Genomic DNA, 20,396 nt, shown 5'->3' on the forward strand with positions numbered 1-20,396 from the left:
ACTGACTGGTAAATATTGCAAGCTTTAACCATGAGAGTAGGACAGAAAAAAGAGACAACTGCTCCTGCTAATTCTATTGGGGGGGGGGCGCTGTAGGAGGAGATAGAAGTTATCAATATCAGAAATGAGGAAGTTGATATTACTATGGATTATAGAGATATGAAAAGGACAACATGGGAATTCTATGACCAATTTTATGCCTAGGAACTCAAGATGATCATGGCAAGAACAGAACCCTGCCAACAAGCTCTAGAACCTGGGAGCAGATCCCACCCCAGTCCCCACTGACAGCTCACGTGTGGCCTTCTGGGAATTCCCAAAGCAGACAACCCAGCTAAACCATCTGGCCCTGTGATCCACAGAAACAATTTGCTTTAAGCCACTAAGTTTGTGGTCATGTGTTTCACAAATAAAATAAAATACAATTAATAAGCAAGCAAACCAAATGCCTAAAATGACCACCAGAGCAACCAGAAATAAAGACAGAGTGTCAAATGCTTGTGAATGGAGTAGCTGGAGCTGTAAACTGGTGCTGCCTTTTTGGAAACCTCTACGGCTGGGCAAGTACCCACCTAACTACAGACCCAGTAAAAATGTACCCACATGTGCACCAAAAATACATAAAATGTCAAAGAAATTAGGAATAGTGTCAAACTGAATAAGTCAAGTTCCAATTAACAAAGTGGATTGTGATGTTTTTGTCCACAGAAACACTATATAGCAAGAAGAACAAGCTACCAATATCGGCAAAACTTCAGCCGGCTCATGGCCCTGAGTACAAGAAGAATAACATATCATATTTGATTATTTTACTCACATAAAGGTGAAAATCAGGTCAAACATATGGTTAGAGTCAGTTCTAATGAAATCAGTTACCTGGTGGGGTCATGTCCAGGAGGCGACATGAAGAGCTCTTAGGATTTTCTTTCTTGAACTGGGATGGGAGTCACTCCAGGTAAGTTTACTTTATAAAAATTTAATTGCAAACTTTTCTACTTTGTGTACTTTTATGTGTATTACAGTTCATAAAAATGTGACTTGAGCTAATTTATATGAATAGAGATGATTTAAAAATACCATGCCTAAGAGTTGTATGGGATTTTACCAGGTCTACAGAAGTGCTTGTCATACCTACTGTTACCTTAGTCCATTGGGACTGTTAGGACAAAATATACAGCAGACAACTTATAAACAGGGATTTATTTATCATGGTTCCGGAAGGTGTAAGTCCAAGTTCAAGGGGCTCGCAGATTCCAGCCTGGTGCAAGGGCCTGCTCCCTGGTTCATGAATGGATAACATCTCTTTGTCGGGTCTTCACATGGTGAAGGGATGAATGAGCTCTCCAGGTTTGTTTATTGTTTTGTGGGGTTGGGGGTCAAACCCAGAGCCTGGTGCAGGCTAGGAAGTGCCCTGCCACTGAGCTACACCCTCAGCCCTCTGGATCTCTTACAGGGGCTCTAACCATTCATGAGGACTCTTCCCCCATGATGGAATCACCGCCCAGAGTCTCCACCTCCTAACATTATTTCCTTAGAATTTCAACACATAAATTTGGGGAAGGGAGTGCACAAACATTTAGTCCACAGCAGTTATCATTCTTTAAAAACAGGTACATATCCTAAAACTTTTGTATTTGCAAACAAGAAAACAGTCTCACAGATTTTAAATGATAAAAAAGGACCTGGGATAGAGTCAAGATGTTCTTTCTAATCAAATCTACAACACTGTGAATGTTTTGAAAGTCAGCAAATGGAATAAAATCAGTTACATGGAAGCAGGTGACAATGACAGTGACTCATCATTGGGTCATCTTGGGACAGGCAATCCTGAAAATGTTGAGCGTGCAATCAACTGGAAGGCCAAGGGATGCCCTGGTCACCTCATTCTAATGCGGCTGTGGAGCTGAAGGGACGTGAGGACACGGCTGTCCGTTTCTGCAGGAATCCTTCTGGGGGTGCCCAGGAGGCAGGAGATTTGTCTCCTCTACTCCACGATTTCCCCCCTTTGTGAGGGACATCTGGAAATAAAGCCCAGAGATTCTTAGCTTGTGGGGTGGAGACATGGACAAAAACTGAGGGAAGACCCGAGGAGAGGGTCAGTTCTTTGCAACAGATTCTCTCAGGGACCCAGACCCTAGTAGATTTTTTTTTTTAAAGAAACAAGTTCATTTCCATAACCTTAGTTCCATTTTGCTTATTCAATGTCAGCAGAACAGTCCAAGACCACTGGGTGGTTGTTCCTACCCATTCAGTGGCCTGAGCAGTGGGGAGCTGCAGACCAGTCTTCAGTGGGGAACTGCTGGATAGGCACGGAGGGCACCTGCCCACCTGCAGACCAGTCTGCAACCTCAGGTTGAGTGGCAGTGAACTCAGGAGCTGGAGCAGTCCATTCACCCTGAAATTCCTCCTTGGTCACAGCTTTTTCAGCAGCAGCCTGCTCTTCCTTTCAACCTCTTCAGGATCTCTGTGGAAGTAGAGCTCAGGCATGACCTCCCATGGGTGTGCACAGGAAATGGTGCCAGGTATGAGCAGAACTTCTCAGGCCAGCATCCACCACATCGGACCCACAGAATGAGCTCCCTTATTATTGCATGGAATGGCTGTGTCCATGTAGCGCAGAAGGGAGTCTGTGTTACACAGAGCAATGGTGGGCAGATTGACATGAGAGGCTTCTGTAAGAGGTGGTGGCTGTAAGGCCCTGGGATCAGTAGCCACCAGCAGACATGGCTCCTGGAAGGCTGCCTGGATCTGGTTAGTGAAGGTTCCAGGAGTGAAGCTGACCAGCAATAGAAGTGGCTCTGGTGGCAGCAGCAAACATCAGCACAGCCCGCTGGCCAGTATTCCTAGGGATATGACACTGCCATTGGCAGGGATTTCAATGGCAACAATGGCACAAGCAGCCAGCAGACGCTTCGCCCAGGTCCTCTTCAGATTTATGATGTGTATGCCATCGCTTCTCCTTGTGTAGACATATCGTTCCATCTGGAAATCAAGGTTAGTGCCACCTAAGTGGGTTCTTGCTGCGAGGAACTTGAGGACATCCTTCATTTGCAGAACGTCAAGGGCTCAGGATATATGACAGTTTCCCTTTTAAGTTACGTCGGGAATCAAGAACAACGCGCTACGGTCCCCTCCCTGGGTAGCGCGGAAGGCCTTCGCAGATTTTGATCCTTTTCTGTTAAGTCAACCTGCAGTCCTTGGTGCAGCGCCCCCTGGTGGGCACCAGAGGTCAGGGCAGCTCCACCTCATTTCAGCCATTCCCTAACCGGATTGAGCTTTAGGAATCGCTCAGTGGCCTTTTCTTTCTCTAGGCCAAAGAGGTTTGAAAGCCCGCAGTTCATTCTGTCATGGCCACAGTTGATAATCATGGCTTTGCTTCATGCTCTAAGAGGTCCCAGATTTTATTCAGTGAAAGCCAGGATATAGAAAGTACTGAGAGCAGAGCTTCAAAAAGATGCCAAAGTGGAATTTCTCCAGCCCTGTTACAGATGAAAATACTACATAGCTCCTCCACCATTCTCACGTGGCTTTGGGGGAGAATAAGGGCGACTCCCCAAGCTGGGCGTATTGACACACAGGAGGTAAAGTCTTGGTACTTGCTCATCAAAAAGTTTCTGTGGAGTAGGAGTCAGCAAAGTTGGAGATGTTGGCAGCCCGTGCAGCAGCAGAGCCTGGAGAGGCCTAGTAAAACCTCTGGGATTTGTTTAAATGCACCTGGAATGTTCTGTTGAGTGCAACAGGTGGAAATGTCAGAGATACATATAAATTTGTCCTTGGGTCCAAAATATCAATTGCAAAAATAGCATTTGAGCAGGTGGAAGGGACTCAGGGCTTTTGGAGACAGACATCATCGAGTGAACTGTAGGATGTTGGTATTTAGAATTCAATGCAGTCACAAGTACTTTTTTATTTTTTTTTGGCACTGAGGGTGCTCTACTACTGAACTGTTGGGGGCTATGCCATGTGGACTATGCCAAGATGGTGCCTGGCAGCCAGCCAGAAGTTGTTTTGATCACATCAGCGGTGAGGAAGTCAGTTAACATAGACACGCTCAGGTGCTTTATCATTGGCCGTATTCAAGTGAGTCCACGCACACAACGTGTGCACATGTGTTCCCGAGTGCTCCTGCTCGTGCCTGCTCTTTTTGACCTTTACCGTGATTGGGCAGCTGGCTCCTCGCCTGACCTTCGCTTAACTGGCATGGCCCTACCCTCCGCCTCCTGGAAGGATTATAAGCGGGCAGTAGGCAGAAGGCAAAAAGCAGTAGGCAGAAGGCAGAAGGCAGATGGCAGATCGCAGAGCAGAGGACTAAGAACACACCTCTAGGTCGCAGATCACAGATCGCAGTATGCGGGACGCACCACTAAGAAGCACCTCTGATAGCACCCTTAGCACGCACCTCTAGCACGCACCTTTAGTTTGCAGGATGCAGGACGCACCTCTAAGAAGCAGCAGCAGAACTCTAAGAAGAAATAGGTCTCTGAAAGCGTAGCAAGCCTCTTTCTCTAAAACTCCCTCTCAAAGCCCCTCTTCCTCTAAAATCAAGCAAGCCTCTCCTCCTCTATAAGCTAGAGAATAAGTAAGCAAGCAAGGAAGCAGCTCAGGAATAGAAGTAGTTTATTTCCAGTCCACCTCTGATAAATACCCGTGAGATTGTTGCTGTAGGCGGTAACAAATATCTGTGGGATTGTTGTTGCGCGCAGCAACACTGAACCACACTCCCAGCCCTTTTTGAGTTAGGTTCTTGCTAAGTTGCTGAGGCTGGCCTCAAACTTGTGATCCTCCTGCCTCAGCCTCCTGAGTTACTGGATCACAGGCATGTGCCACTGTGCCCAGCAAGAACACAGCATTTGGGTTAAGAGAGGGAACAGTCCCACTTGGCTCTGCCTGGAGATGTCTCTTCATGTTTTGATTAAAATACAACATCTCCTTGTCACTAGCTTTTCTAAACTGAACTATCACTCTGCTTAGCTCATCTGGGTCAGGACCCGCTCTGTTCCTGTGGCCATACCATTTGCCCCATGTGTTTACAGATTTTAGTTCTTTCATCTCTGCAGTGGATAGCAAAATTTTCTTCAGAAATTCCACAGCTAGAAATGAAAGAACAGCAAGCTGAGTGAGCACAGCAAAATGTCCAGTAGGCAGGAGAGGGCCACCTCATGTGGGCTTGTTTCTGCCCCTTGGGTTTGAGTTCTGGGGAATTCCACCTTTGATCTGCCATCTGATCCTCAGATTCCATCACTGGACAAACTACCTAAATGTTCTTTTCTTGCAGTCCTAAGGTGCTTAGAAGGGAACATTCGTTTTTTAATGTCTTAGTTCATTTTACTTTCCCCCCAAATTGGAATAATGGGAGGTAGTGAGTAGTTCTGCAAGGGAGGACAAGTGTCACCTGCCTCACACCTTTATCCAGGGCCACAGCTGCAAAAACTGGTCAATTTTGCACTTTTATAACTGCAGTAAAAACTGCAATGAAGAAGTGGAAAGATTTCCACGAGGAGCAAGGCTTGCTCTAGTCTCGTCAAGGAAGTTCCAGAAATGACCACTAGGTGGCAGGCGGTGAACAATCTTTTCCTAAACTGCTGTAGATTCTTAAAGGAACCTTAAATCTCAAGTCTTCAAAGAGATTTTGGTGGATGATGTGAATGGTAGGGATCATGTCAGTTTGTCCCCCACATCCCCTCTACTAGCCAGTGTCCCCACAGAAGAGCATGGGTCTACGAGACTTTGGGCAGGTCCTGCTATGGACCTCTCCATGTGTTACATATAGACTTTAATTTCTGTACTTATTAAATATTTACATACCACTGTATAATTTAGTCTTCCTTAAGTGCTGTGAAGGAGGGATATTCACAACAGGGACCCACGTCCAGGCTTCCTGGAGGGGCAGTGGAGACCAGAGGATGAATACGCAGGTGAGGCTGGAGGTAGGGGAGAATATTCTAGGCAGAGGAAGCACCCTGTGGTTTTGGCTTGTCTGAGGAGCAGACTGAGGCAGGGTGGTTGGAGCTGTGAAGGGCAAGGAGAAACCAGGTCCCACCCTTAGGGCAGGAATGCCTCGCTTCACATCAGGAGTATCTCCCTTGCTTGGGGTTCTAGAGGGAGGAGGAGGAGTTCCTGGCCTCTTTCTCTGGAGTGTCAGGAACAGAACATCCTTTAACCAGGTTGGGTAAGGCATGTCAGGCCTGGCGAGGCCTCTTCCACTGCGATTCCCTTCATTTGTATAATGACCTATTTATTCCTACAGGTTTTCCTGCCTGCCTCCACCTCAAGGCACTGGGAGGCTTCTACAAAATACAGACTCTTGGCTTTGAGTTGACGTTAGATGTAAATAAAACAAAAAACAAACAAACAAACAAAAAACCCCCCACTTCTCAGAAAGTACAGGGGCTGCATCTGGAAGGTTCCTTCCTGGCCCAGAAAAGAACAGGGCCTTGGATGAGAAGTGGCTGGGACCCCTGACTGCCACTGGTCTGCAGTGAAAGGAGCAGAAAATTGGGGTGAGAGGTGGCTACGAAAGGAAATGTGACAAACTTTGCCTTTCTCATAGGTCTAAGACAGTTGAATGCTCTCATCTGTTCATCATTCTTAATCTAACATGCAATTTTAGGTGCAATCTGAGTAAAGGATAGCACGGTCCACTTTTAATGCTGCCTTAAACAAAACAACGGAGATGTGCTTGGGAGGACGAAGGACTTCCAGCCTTCCACACATACAAGGGCGGGACAGTTGCTTGCCAGTGTTGTGGATCATCCGTTGCCCTGCAGAGATGTGCTGACTTGGGAAGGTGTCAGGATTGGCCCCCATTTCCTTGTGTACATAGTGATACTGTCATTTACTGGTGACGAGTTCCACTTCCTTAAATGTTGAAGTTTGAACATGAGAGAAGCACGCCAAGGCTTATGTTATATATAATATTAATGTTATTATATATAATATTAATATTAACATATAATATTACATAATATTATATATTAAGCAGGTTTTATTTAAAGGTAATTATACAGACTTCCCCCGGGAAGGAGAAGGGGGCATGGCTGATGTTCTAAGAGTCCCAAGAAGTGAACACACCCTATATCTTCCTGCTTACATGACTAGGCCCAGGAGTTGCCAGTGACATAGCAAAAAAGGTGAGCAGCAGATGGCAGGTAAGGGCCCAGGGGGCATTAATTAGCAGCTCCCTGCCTGTAGTCCTTGACAAGGGCAGGTAAATTTGGTAATCAGTGGGCTCCAGAGATCCTTGACCTTCCATTCTCCCAGGGGAGTCTCCAACTTCCAGATGCAGATGGTTTTCCTGGCCTCCATTTCCTCAATTTGACCCAATCCCCTATTTCTATACTGTCCCCAATTCTGGCTTCAATAGGAAGGGGCTTGTCTAATATGGAACAATGGTAAAGTCAAAGATGGGGACTAAAAAGTTGCCCTGGGCGCAGAAACAAGGAGATACTGGTGATGGCAGAGCCAGCCCAAGCCTGTCAGCTTGGCTGAGGGCGGAGACAGGAGGTAGTGAGGTGGGCAGACCCAGCTGGCAGATGAGAGAGGAACTGAGGCAGAGCCGGGGGCTGGTGAAGGAACAGAAGCAACTTGTCCAAGTATCAACCTGCCTGATGCAGACATGGTGACGTTGAGGATACAGGGAGGGGGCTACCTGGAAGAGCCAACCCTCTGACAAGTAGCATCAGGCCCAGGGCTTTTGGAGACAAGAGGAACTTCTTGGTTTTGACCTGGTGCTGCCAGCACTTGTCACCCGATGATTTGGGAACTTCCCCGTAGTCTGGGACAGGCTTTCCTCCTGCCCCAGAGCATCTGTTTCTTAACTCCTCAGCTACATTCCCAAAGCCCATGTCACATCTACACTCCCCAAAGGGAAGTTTTGCTTTAGGCATTCATGTCACGTCACAGAGGCAGCAGATGAAGTACCTCACTAATGTTATTCGCCATCCGGGGCAACTTCGTAACAAAATACTCTTGGAACATCTCATATTAGGAACCCTTGTAGGAAAATTCCAGAATTTCCACAGGCTGAGGGAGGAGCCACACCTGCACTTTCATGAAGTCAAATCCTTAAAATTGTTTCAACTCCAAAGACCCTTCAATACTATAAACATCCCGTCCTGAGGAACACAGCTTTAAGTCTAGCCAGGATTGGAAGATGTCCACAGAACTGGAAGCGTCAAAACCCAAGCCCATCTCTAAAATGTCACCAAGTAATTATCTAGTAGAAGGACAAATACTGTTTATAAATTCCAACTTTCAAAGAACACAGTTGGAAAGTTAAAAAAAGTGGTGGCCAAACCAATACTCTTTTTTTTTTTTTTTTTTTTTTTGGTACCAGGGACTGAATCTAGGAGTGCTTAACCACTGAGCCACGCCCCAAACCCTTTTATTTTAAATCAGGGTCTTGCTAAGTTGCTCAGGGCCTCACTAAGTTGCTGAGGCTGGCCTTGAACTTATGATCCTCCTGCCTCAGCCTCCTGAGTGCTGGAATTACAGGTGAGACCCACCATGCGGGGCTTGAGCCAATACTCTTCAAGCATGAACTTTCTGCTGTGTGGCAATAGTCACTTTATTTTTCTTATTAGCCACTGGTTCTCTCCAGGGAGACTGTGGTTGTCCTGCTACCCCATTAGCATTGCCTGAGGATGTTTTTGAAACTCTACTTGTACCTCTGAGCACCTTCCAGGTGATGGCAGCCTGCAGCCAGTTTGAGAACCTGGCAAGTGAATCAAGGTTACCCTGATGGAAGACTGGGCTTTCTTGAATTTCTCTGCTATTGGGGTATATCTCGCTGTTCCCCATCTTTTCTTGTTAGAAGATTAGCTGGGAGATAGAAGATTGCAGCTGCTAAGTGATGAGTCCCCCACCCGGCTCCAAGAGCTTCAGGCATCCTGAACCCGTTCCACCTCACCTTTCCAAACATCCATTCCTCCCTCCTCACAGTTACTTATGGGCTAATCACTTACCCCTCCAGGCACAAATGACAAGAGCGAAAATGGATTTAGGCTTCACAAGGAAGTTCCAGCCATGGTAGAAGAGTGTTAAGGCTGTATAGCTGAGCTCTACGTGTGTCCCTGAAGTGCCACCATCACGTGCAGGGGGGTCTCCAGGCCAGTCCTGTGGTGGCTCCTCATTGTTGGATCCTGTGCACTTGGGGTTGACTTGACCTTTTCAACCATGAAGCCCATGTTCATTATTACATGCTGGTGGTTTTCAGTCAAAGCAGTTCTGCCACTCAGGGACCATTCTGGGTATTTGTGGGGAGTGTTTTAGTTGTCCCAGTGACAGAGGTGGCGCTGGCACTGAACGTGGTCAGGATGCTAGACATCGGCCCAGCAAGAGTGGTCCCACCCCTAGCAGGGCCTGGTAACATCCATTGGGCATGTTGAAAACTCTGCTATAATTATTTGAGCCTAGGGGCCAATTCCATTTTACATTTAAGTGTTTTTTTTTTCTTTCTTTCTTAAATTTTTGGTGCAGGTGATCAAACCCAGGACTTTGTATATGTTAGGCAAGAACTATCCCCCTGAGTCACATCCCCAGCCTTGTCTTAAGTTTTAAAAAGTTGTTCATTGTTTGAGAAAAGCCGCATCACCAAACACTTGTGCTGTTTAAGTCCCCCATCACTCCTCTGAATTTTTGCTGATCAGTTCAGACGTTTAAATATCATGAGGGCCTTATTATACTACTGCTAAGGCTTTCTGTAATGTCTTATTTTGAAACCTAGGAGAGCAGGTAGGATACATCAAGAATTTTCTCTCATATATTTAAAAGGGGAAGTGGATCTGATAGGATCAAAACCTGTTCTTGAATTTCAAAGGCCAAGAGGCTAAAGTGTCTTCACAGGTCCATGGTCCAAAGTCTCAGGAAACAGAGCCCTAGAGAACCCCTTTTATGAGGTGCCGGGGATCTGCTTAGTCACAGCACCTCAGAGATAGATGCAGGTTACAGGAGAGTTGCAGGGGGTGGGGCCGGTGGGGCTGGAGGAGGAGCATCCCACAGGGAGCGGAGGGCAGCTGGGCAGAACCTGGGTGTGGCCCAGCAAGGCAGGCTTGGAAGGTGAGGCCTACCAGGCTTATTTTCTACAGTGAGATGGGGAGGCAGTACAGTAAAGTCCTCACAGGAAGTTTGTGAGAATTAAAAAGCAATGGCTGTAAAACACCTTAGCATTACACCTGGTCCTCAAAGCATCACAGATTGTGGGGGGCTATTGCTGATATGTTCAGACCCAAGCACTAAGGAATTCTTGTAAATCCTAGGCACTTAAAACCAGAAGCATGTATGTCTACACCTAAGGTAGGCACTGTAAACTCCTCTGCCTCTTTCACAGAGTGTGTTGCTCATAATTCACTTCGCTGCTTTTGGGTCAGCCAGGTGGGGAGTTGATTCTAAGGTAAGTACCCTCTCCAGAGACAGAGGAACCAGCGCTCTGGCAGGGCCTGGGATTTTCTACTCTCTGGGCTCAGTGGCCAAAAGCAGACTTTGGTTGCATGGCTAATAGTGTTTTCCAGACAATGTCTGGTTACTTCCGCAAAACTACCTTTCAGTTGGTGGAAGTAGTTATCGTTCTCTGACTCCCTCCAAAAAGCTTCCTGGTTGCTCAAATGTCTGCCTTTACAGAGCATTGGAAAAGAAAGGAGGTTGGTTAGAATTAAAGTGGGCATTTGGGAAGAGGACTGGGTTTGCCTATGAATCCAGCCAGGAAGAGTGGGGTGGTGGCTAAACCTGCTGTCTGTGCCCAGTGGACGTGTCCCCTTTCCTCATGGGTCTTGTTCCTGGCACCCTGCTCAGTGATGGGCACCATCTGGGCATCTAGCTGGGCAATTTGGGAGCACCTACTCCCAAGTTTGAGACGGCAACTTCACAGATGACGGCTTTTCTGTGGCCATGATTCCCAGGGCCTTGGCTTTTCTCCAAGTTTGTGTCAATGTCTATTTTACACTGGAAAAAATTCCAGTCACAAGCGGCACTAAAAGACAAGCAGCTTCTTTAATGTCACAACACTTTTGAAGGTTCTGTGAGAAAAGACCTTTGAGGGCCAAGTGCTACCACTTCCATGGAACACATGACAAGACCTCTGGCTCTGGACTCCTGCGACAACCTTCAGGACTCACTTTTACCTGTCCACCTGGAATGTAATCAGACCTCCTGGTGTTCATGCCTCCCCACACCCTCAACCAGACCAGAAGCCTCTGAAGGGCAGAAGGTGGGCTAAGTTGCAGCTGTGATCACAATAATCCTGACCTGTGTGGAATTAAGTGTTAGGCTCAGCCTAAGAGCTTTGTATTTAATTCTCCCAGCAGTCTTACCAGGTAGGGTCCTTTATTAACACAGGACGGAAGCAAAACATGCTGAGTTGCACAGCCAGGAAGCAGCACTGACGTCACAGGTCACAGCCACACCCCACCTGCTGCCCCGCCCTGTGCACTAGAGACACTCAGTGAGTTGGTATTGCATGCTTCTGAAAAGCTCATCTAGTTTATTTCTAAGGATCTTTTTTTTTTTTTTTTTTTTAGATGTAGAGATGTAGAGATTGGTTAGTTGAATGATGGACTTCCCCTTAAGTGAATCTGTTAATAACAAATCCAGCAGTTCATTCTGCCTGACATCACACGCTTTGGATGTTCAAATAACTGAGGTGCTGTTGTTACTTTTGTTCTAGTTTCTTGCTGTTTTGGGGTCTCTTGGGAGGGAGTGGCCATGAGCCAAGTAACTCTAGGAGAGTCCCCATGGGAGGTGGGCTTGGTTAAGTTCAGGTGTTGTTCAAGTGAGACACAAAAGGACCGAAATGCACAAAACAGAAGAAATCCACTACTTACAGATCCTAGAGAAGTTCGGAAGCAGATGGGAGCAGACAGGAAGCCTGGAAGCAGCAGAGAGCTCAATGGGCAGATGGGGAACAGGCGAGAGAGGATGAGGGGCCACGTCCTAATCAAGGCCCATGGGTGAGCTCTGCCTTGGGCTTTCCCATGGGGGTGCGGATGGGCTGGTTTGAAGAAAATGTGGGAAATGGGGGACTTATTTATAGGTTTCTGTTGTTGCCCATTAGGCTTATCATGGTCAGCTGCTATGAGCTGTGTTGTAGGTCAGAGAGATGAGGGACAAATGGGGGTCACATCATAAACAACCACATGGGGAAGGGAGGTTTTAACTAGGCCAAAAGTCACCTAGGGTGCCAGGGGGCTTCCTACAAGATATGTCAGACTGAAACAGAAAGTCAAGGCCCATAGTTTATGACAGGTGCCTTTTTGGTAGGTGTGGTCATAGGCAGCCCATGCATACTTGGATTGGGATCTGCAGCTCTGGTGGTTTCCAATTTGCTAAGGAGGAAGCAATAGTCAGGGGAGGTGATGGACCTGAGTTGAATTGTCCCTTACCTGGAGAACAGGCTCTGTCCTGCAGCTTTACCTTGGCTGAAATGGACTATTACCTGCATAGCTTTGCCAAAGTAATGGGAAGTCTGAGGTCAAACTGAAAATGTGAGCCACAATGTGCTATTTAGCTCCCCCAGACAATTCTCAGCTCCTCCATAGAGGGAAGCAAATATATTGGTATGGATTAGCTAGCTATTTTATATATATATAATATATATTATAATAATATAATTATTTATATTATATATAATAAATAGTATATATTATATAATAATATATAATAAAATATATAATAATATAATAATTATATATATATAAACAATGTAGTGAGATCATGGGAGATGACTGAAGTGTTGCAATCGTTTATACCTAAATACTTGCTTAAGTGCTAACATATGTGTTACCATTACAATAATGAGAAGAGACAAAAAGTATTTCTGGTGAAACCATCCCAGCTCAGTAAGCCTGAAGCTTGGGATCATACAACTGGGTTCTAAAGCGTAAGACTTTACAGTTTATATCAAGCCACCAAATTAAATATTTTGGAGGAGGAAAATAATGATAAGTAGGTTCCTGAGATTGTTTCTGTAATTGATTCATAATCTTGGTATATGCACCAATTTTCCTCCCACTTTTTAAAAATGAAAGCATACAGTGTGGTGTTTGATAGTATATTTCCCTCTAGATCGACAACATCATTTTTTTTCCAGTTGAGAACTCAAAATATAAATCTCAGTGGTAGAGTCATTTTATTTCTATTTTACTTCTACTGGAAATTTAAGAAAAAGAGAAAGAAGAGACTCTCCAGGAAGTGAGAGTGGAAACCAGGTTTGCTTTCTCTTAGCCAAGCCTTGAGGAGCCACAAAGAAGAAAGTGAGTCAGCCGGTTACATACAAGTTACGACACTTGCAATTAATTTATTAGGAACTCATCATTAGTCACCCCAGAATTTTCAGAAAAGCAATGTTGTCTGAGAGGTGGTGGGTTACATGTTACTTATAATGCCCTCAAAGCCAAAAACACTTAACTTGGTAATAGTTACATTTTGTTCTTTGACCAGGAAGTAGTTATAGTGACAAGGTACAAAAAATAATAAGCATGCAGCCCTTTATTTAGTTTTGCAAAGTCTCTGCTTATAGTTCTGTATATTACATGACTGTGTTATACAAATACATTTATTTACAAAACACTCTAGCTGTGCAAACCCATTGCTTTTTAAAAATGTATGGATAGCCCCATTTCTGCCCATCCCAATATATCTTTTTAAAGCATGCATAAAAATTAACTTTGGTGTGGGAAAACTACTCTATGTGCTATCACATACAGTATTTTGTCTATTTATATATTTACAAAAGTTGATCAGTTTACAGAACCGTACAGAAGTGTACATTTTAAAATCCACAATGCAATAGTGTGGCTTACCAGGTCTCAGAAAACAAAGGAAGGGGTTAGATACTGAAAGAAACCAAGTAGAGAATCTCAATGTGTTTAAAACAAAGCAAAACAAAACAAAAAAAAGAAAACGAAAAAGAAAAAGCAAAGAAAACAAGCTTGCCTGGGCTAGCAAATTATTATACATACTTTTTATGGCAGTGCAATAGTTTTGATAAACTGCTTTCTACAGAAGCCTCCCTACTGGCTTACGTAGAAGTTCATTGGCTTAGAGTCTAGCACACTACTTTCAAATGTACAATGCTATAGTATCAAAATGTTTTGGCAGAAAAGATCTTGAAAGGAACCATGAAGTTTTGACAAAAATAGAAATCTGTAATAAAGCTAAATAACACTAAAATAAAAGGAAATATTATAGTATCTGTTTTACAATTTATATAGTCACACTTGTGTATTTCTCTGTTCACTTCTAGTCTCCGTAATGAAAAATATTTTTATACAAAACATACTAAAGTTCTGGAATCATACATGTTTTACATGCTTAATACAGTTTTCCCATCTCTCACACACCATGTCCTCTCCCCATACTCTCTTTTAGTAGCACATGCTCACTCCATTTAATAGGTATCGACTCTAGACAGTAAACACTATGTAGATACAACAGCAACAAAAAACAAACAAGCTTTACTGAGATCTATTAATCCAGTATTTAGCACATACTTCTCATTAAGCCTCAAACAGTACAGCAATATGTTACATTCTCTTGTGAAAACAGTTGTTGCAGACTGCTAAAAATCAAAAACAGAACAAAACAAAAATGTAACTCCGACTTGTGCTAATAAGATTTGGCCTTTAAGAGGTTTCCTTTGCTGTGGAAGGGGTGGCTTTGCTGGAACTTCCATTCTGTGCCTTGTAGCTGGTGAGGCTGGGAGTATGGATGGTCCTGATGCCCTTGGCACCTTGACTGAGGGAGGTCGGGGAGGCCGGGGAGGGAGGGGAGGAGGAGGAAGAGGAAGGAGGGACTGCTCGGCCATTTTGAGTCTGCAGTGAGAATGAAAGGTGGTGACCTTTACCTGTGTGAGGGGGGCTCTGAAATTTTAAGGAGCCATTAGAGACAGAAGGGATGAGGGAGGCGGAGTGAGCGGATCGTCCTGTTTGAGGGCTGAGAGGGTTAGAAGTAATCGATGGTTTAGTAGCAGGCGGATTAGGAAGGTTAGAGCTGTCACCACTAGAAGAGGGCAGAGAACTGCTTTTCCCAGAGCTGGGGGAAAGGGCTGGAATCTTAGAAGCAGGTAAGGAGGGGGAAGTAGGCTTACAGTCCCCAACAGCTTTCTTAGCACTTCCATTAGCCTGCAAACAAAGATGGCGGAAGACAGTTTATCAGAAAGCTGGTAACATGATCAGCCCACAGGGCCTGGCAACACAGCCCTTCTGAGACTCACTCAATACAAGAATAACAAAATAGTTCAAGGCCTGAGCTAAGTCTTGTGCTTCTCTAGACCTGGCAGATTTCCCCCCACCCTCCCGATCACCCACCCCACTTCAACCACATAGCAAAGGATGTCCAGGCAGGCGGAAAGGAAGAAAGCATGTCACGTCACTCCAACTACCACTTCCAGTGGGCAAGGTTGGCCGTGCATTGGGATTATTATTGAGTGTGGGTGGGATATTGTGATGGGAGAGTTAATGTGCTCCTAGAGATGCAGTCAACACAGACGTTAGTATTGGTGACTTTAAGGGCAGTTCAACAGCAGGTTGGTTTGTCTCTGCTTCCCAACGTGTTCTTGATGAAGCACTACGTTCACCAACGGAAATTCAACTGGTCTGGCACCGTGTGTTAACAGTTAAAATTTGGAGTCACAAAGTAAAAGATGTTTTATTGCAAGCATGCAAGAGCGTGGTGAAAAGTTTAACAAAGGTTTTTTTTTTTTTTTTTTTTTTTTTAAGACTTTCTTCATGCCCCCAGATCCAGGATGTCTACTGTAAACCATATCTTACAAAGAAAACATAGTATTTGGTATAAACTAAGTCAGTGACTTGCTTCATAACGGCAATCATGTCCATCCAAAATTGGGTTTAAGGTAAAACTACCTGACGATATTGGCGAGGATCCTGCAGTTTGGATTGCTTGCCAGGTTTGTCCAGGCTTCCGGGTCTATTCTTGGAACTCATAGGGACGGGCATCCTGCTTGTCTGTGGGGTCCCACTGGAGCCCTGTGGGAAGGACCAGCAGGAGGGGGAAGAGAAAGAGAAGCACATGAGTAAATCATCACCAAGGCTGCAGAGAAGGCTGAGGGGAGAAGCCAGAACCCTACATGCAGGACAGATCTAGAAGACACCAACTGGGGTTAATTGAAAGAATCAAACAGAATCAACTGCTCACTACTGATCAAACGGATTTTAATGTGAGTATCAGAGCAATCATTTCCAGAGCAAATGGCTGACCCAGCATCCGGACGTTTACCCGACACCAATCAGCAACAGAGGTAAAAACAGAATCAATTAGCTGTTAGCCACCTAGTTGTTGTTGTTTTGAAGGTGAGAAAGGATGAGAGAAGGGGATCATGGCGAACAGACAAAAAAAACAAAACCAAAAAAAACACGAGCCACCTGAAAGGAAGCAATTAAATCACAAGACACCTTTTGCTAATGGTGATTATGGCAGATTTAAGAAAGCAGCTGGGTCTTTTCATTTTCCACCAGACCAAGATACCTTACGTGAAGCTGAAGATACTGACGTGGGGGGCTCTAGGGCAGGGGGGGCTTCATCCAGAACTAGCAAGGTTCGGGGAGAGGCCTCGTGGGCTGTGTGGGATGAGCTTGCAACAGATTCTCTGTTGGAGGAACAGGAGTCAACTAGGGCTTTGGGGCTCATTTCACTGATAGTATTTTCAAGCTGTTTAATGGTCTGCTCCAGGCTGTCCAATGTTCTGTAGGTATTTTTTCTAATTTCATCAGTTCTTGAAATCTGAACTGTGTTCTCTAGGCTGGGCTGCTCTTGTCTCCTAGCCATATTTTTCGGGGTGTCTTCAGGTTGAGACCTGGTAATTTCGAATCGCTTGGCTTCTTTGTGCTGTTTCAAAGTGCCATCCTCTTCCTCTTCCTCGTAGACCACCACCTGCAGGGTCTTCTTCCCAGTCTTGGTTCCTGTGCGAATTGCCTGAGTGAGAGCAGCAAGTTGCTTTTTAGGGAACTTGAATTTAAATTTTTTCTTGGGGCTTTCAAATTGGTCATCGGCCACGTCACACTTGATTTCAGAATTTGGAGAATCTGCCAGGCTCAATTTGCTCTGCTCCGTTTTGTTCACGTCCTGTCCTCCTGGGGTCTGGGTCTCTGCTGACAGGGAGTGTGGCTCTAATTTCCTCTCTGTCTGCTGTCCCACCCTAAGCTTTCCTGAGGCAACCTGAGTAGGAAACATTTGGGAAGCGTTATTCTTGACTATGGAGTCTCCATTTTCCTCCTCTTCCTCCTCCTCTATCTTTTCTTCGGTCATCATTCTCTCTAATTCCTCATCGCATTCCTCAAAGATGGTGGAAAGTCTCTTATAGGCAGACCGGATGTCCATGGGCTCATCAAAAATGATGATAACTGGTTTCTTGTCTAGGCACACGACCGGCTCTTCACCTTCGGTTCCCTCTGGGTGGGAGGCCGTCTCTTTCTTGGTATCAATATTAACTGTCTGCACATCTTGTCCCTTTTGGCTCACTATGTCATGGACCTCCCCACTGGAGAGCACCTGGACAGCAGTTTTGGTGATCATAAAGGCGATGTTGTCAGTGGCTGAATTTTCATCAGTGGGAGAACTTGAAATTGAGTCTCCATCATCAGGAGGACTCAGGTTTCCATGCCTAGTCCCTTTGGGTCTTAGAACAACTTGGCCAATATCTGTCATGAGACCATCTTGAGCTTGTGTTCTGATATCGGGAATATTCAATTCTGTTGATCTGGCAGGGGAGGGAACATGAACCTTATCTGTATTTTCCTGTCCTTGTTCACCCAGTTCCTTGGTCTTTCCATAATTCAACTTCTGATTCTCAGGGTCAGGTAGAAGGTACTGCAGTCCTGAGACTTTAGGCCCTTTGTTTATTTCATCTTCTAATGAGTTCATGCCAGCGAAACTAAAGTTGACCTGTGGCACATTTTTCTGGGAATAGTTTCTACTGTCTCTGAATAAATTCTTATTGGATATGGAACTTTCCTTCATTAAGGTGTCAGTTTTATATTCTGAGGTTCTGGATGTGTCAGAAATACTATTCTCCATTCCTCTTTCCCATTTGGGAGGGTCAGTAGGTCTTAGAGCCCCTGCAGTAACCTGTGAGGGAGAGTGGAGGAGGGAAACCACACACATTAATCAGCAATGGATCTGCAAGGGAAGGTAATCAATCTGCAGGGTTATCAGCTGGAACACAGATGTGGCACACTCACCTTTTGTGATTCCATTTGGGGGCCATTGTCATATTCTACATCAGATTTCCGTACATCTTCGTGGAAAAATTCCAAATTCTGGTAGAATAGCGTAGGACATGTTACTCCACAAAACCACATCCCCACAAAGTGGACTATACCTAAATTGTTTCTTTAATTACATTTCCAAACATGCTGGTCAAGCACAATTGTTACACGCCAATCCAAAGCCTACAGCTCTGTTTACCTGGGATTGCTTTGTTCTCCAACTTCCAAAAATGCCCTGTGTTTGCACAAGATGAAAGTCTCGATTAGCAAAATATTTTAAGTATTTAAAATTTTGTGGGGAAACTTTTAAGTGGATAAGGGGACCAATCAATACAACTTCTTTTCAACCTCTGACTGTGATCTTAGTAGAATCTGGAGACAGAACTGCAGAAAGCACAGCATATGGAGAAGTTGCATGTTTGGATTCTAATCCAGATCTTTCTCTTAACTGTATGACTTTAAGCAAGTCATTTATTTCACTTCTCTGCACTTTAGTTTTCTTGCCTAGAAACTGAGGAACAAGACCAGGAGATTTTAAATGTCCCTTCCGGCTTGATTTCAGTCCTATCTCTGCTTCTGTGAAATTGTCCTATAAAGACTTCTGTATTGATTAGGTATGGTGCTTTGGAATTAAACAACAACAACAACAACAAAAAAACCCAAAAACACAAACATTATTTTTCACTGGTCAAATAACATATTGAAAATGTCTTTGCAGTTTGTAAACAAGTGTCAAAGGGTCAAAATAACCTTCAAATTAATAAGAGCCAAGACAATCAAATCCAAATTCACAGTGATAATGCCACAAAATATAGTCATGCATCACTTAACGATGGGGACCCATTGTGACAGATGCTTCATTAGGTGATTTCATCTTTGTGTGAACAAGATCGAGTGTGCCTATACAAACCCAGAAGGTACCTCAATCACTCAGTGTAGCCTCTTGATGTCATCAAGGGACACTGTAAACACGGCATGTATAAGGCCACTGCCAGTACAACAGGGCAGTCTGTCTTACTGTAAATATATTTTTAAAAATAAGTACACACTAAAGTAACGATACAAAGTATCGAAGATACATAAGTATTGAAAGTCTAGAAGACACACAAACTGGTATCAGTTGTTTATTATCAAGTATAACGTACTGTGCATAGTTGCATATCCTACACTTTTACATGACTGGCAACACAGTAGGTCTGTTTCCACAGCATGGCCACAAACATGGCAGTAATGGGCTGTGGTACCACCTTATGGATACAGGGATGTCACTAGGGGACAGGGATTTTTTAGGATCACCATTGTAAATAAGGTCCACTGTGGACCAAAACATTGTTATGTGGTGCATGACTGTGATCTAAACACAGAACAGATATTTTAAGCTAAGACAGTGATTGTGACATCATGATTCAACTTTAATTCTCTGTATATTACCATGCAGCTTTTATTCTCTACATTTTATGGTTCAGAGCAAAGATACATTTCTGAGGGTCTCACCAAGACTCAGGACTAAAGGGCCCCAAACGTGAGGATGCAGGTAATAACTGAGCTTCCCCTAGAAGCACAACCTGGCCAGCCTGGGTGCATGAGCCGCCTCAGGCCATATGCGACCACCTGGATATCAGCAATGCCTTGGGGCTTCCAAGGCACTGCTGCCCCTTCTTGCTGCAGAATCCCAAAGGAGTGGTGATTATAATAGGATGCAATACAATCCCAAAGAAGGCAATTTGGTTAAACTAATGAGAGCATAACAAAGCACAATAACCCAGGCCCGGCCAAAGTCAACCCAAAGCAATCCTAGTGCCCTGGTTAAAGACGGAAAGAATGTTTATACATACTCAAGGAGAAACACACACATGGCAATGTCAGTGTTAATCACACAGAAATATTCACAAGGTACAAGGCACGTTAGCTGCCCTATTCCTCCTGCTTTAACCTCTGCATGTCCTCACCCCGAAGGCCATGTAAAAGGGCAGGGCTGCAGCGTGAACCACACCGTTTCTCTTGTGGGATTTAAAACGTTTAGATAATAAAACAACTAACATAGCAAGCAAAGGGTTTCAAAAAGAAAAAAATAAGTTCTGGCCTAAGGTTTCAACTCCAAATATGGAGTTAGCATATCATCCTAGGATCTGAGTGAGAATTTACCCTCTGAATCAAAGAAGGGATTGGCACGCAATCTTG

General features: G+C 44.6%; 1 protein-coding gene and 1 pseudogene across 28 annotated transcripts in view; both read right to left on the bottom strand.

The window, feature by feature from the left end:
* Window positions 1–1,625: 1,625 nt before the first annotated feature.
* Window positions 1,626–7,844, bottom strand: LOC306641441 (small ribosomal subunit protein uS2-like; annotated as a pseudogene). The gene is made up of 2 exons: window positions 7,649–7,844; window positions 1,626–3,065 (listed from the first exon to the last, which is right to left on the bottom strand). The product of its transcript is annotated as a small ribosomal subunit protein uS2-like (transcript).
* Window positions 7,845–13,257: 5,413 nt separating this feature from the next.
* KIAA1217 overlaps window positions 13,258–20,396 on the bottom strand; it is a 796,647-nt gene continuing 789,508 nt past the window's right edge. For 14 of the 27 annotated variants that reach the window (XM_079106261.1, XM_079106268.1, XM_079106277.1 and 11 more), the window contains 5 exons: window positions 18,415–18,450; window positions 18,189–18,266; window positions 16,477–18,075; window positions 15,855–15,977; window positions 13,258–15,113 (listed from right to left, as the gene is read on the bottom strand). In XM_079106261.1, coding sequence (XP_078962387.1) covers window positions 14,616–15,113; window positions 15,855–15,977; window positions 16,477–18,075; window positions 18,189–18,266; window positions 18,415–18,450 — 2,334 coding nt within the window. In that variant the 3' untranslated portion in view covers window positions 13,258–14,615. Of the gene's footprint in view, window positions 15,978–16,476; window positions 18,076–18,188; window positions 18,267–18,414; window positions 18,451–20,396 lie in introns of all 27 variants that reach the window. The other 13 variants (XM_079106282.1, XM_079106278.1, XM_079106281.1 and 10 more) reach the window with 3 other exon arrangements.

The sequence above is a fragment of the Sciurus vulgaris genome, assembly GCF_902686455.1.
Source record: "Sciurus vulgaris genome assembly, chromosome: 12".
In the NCBI taxonomy this organism is placed as follows: Eukaryota; Metazoa; Chordata; class Mammalia; order Rodentia; family Sciuridae; genus Sciurus; species Sciurus vulgaris.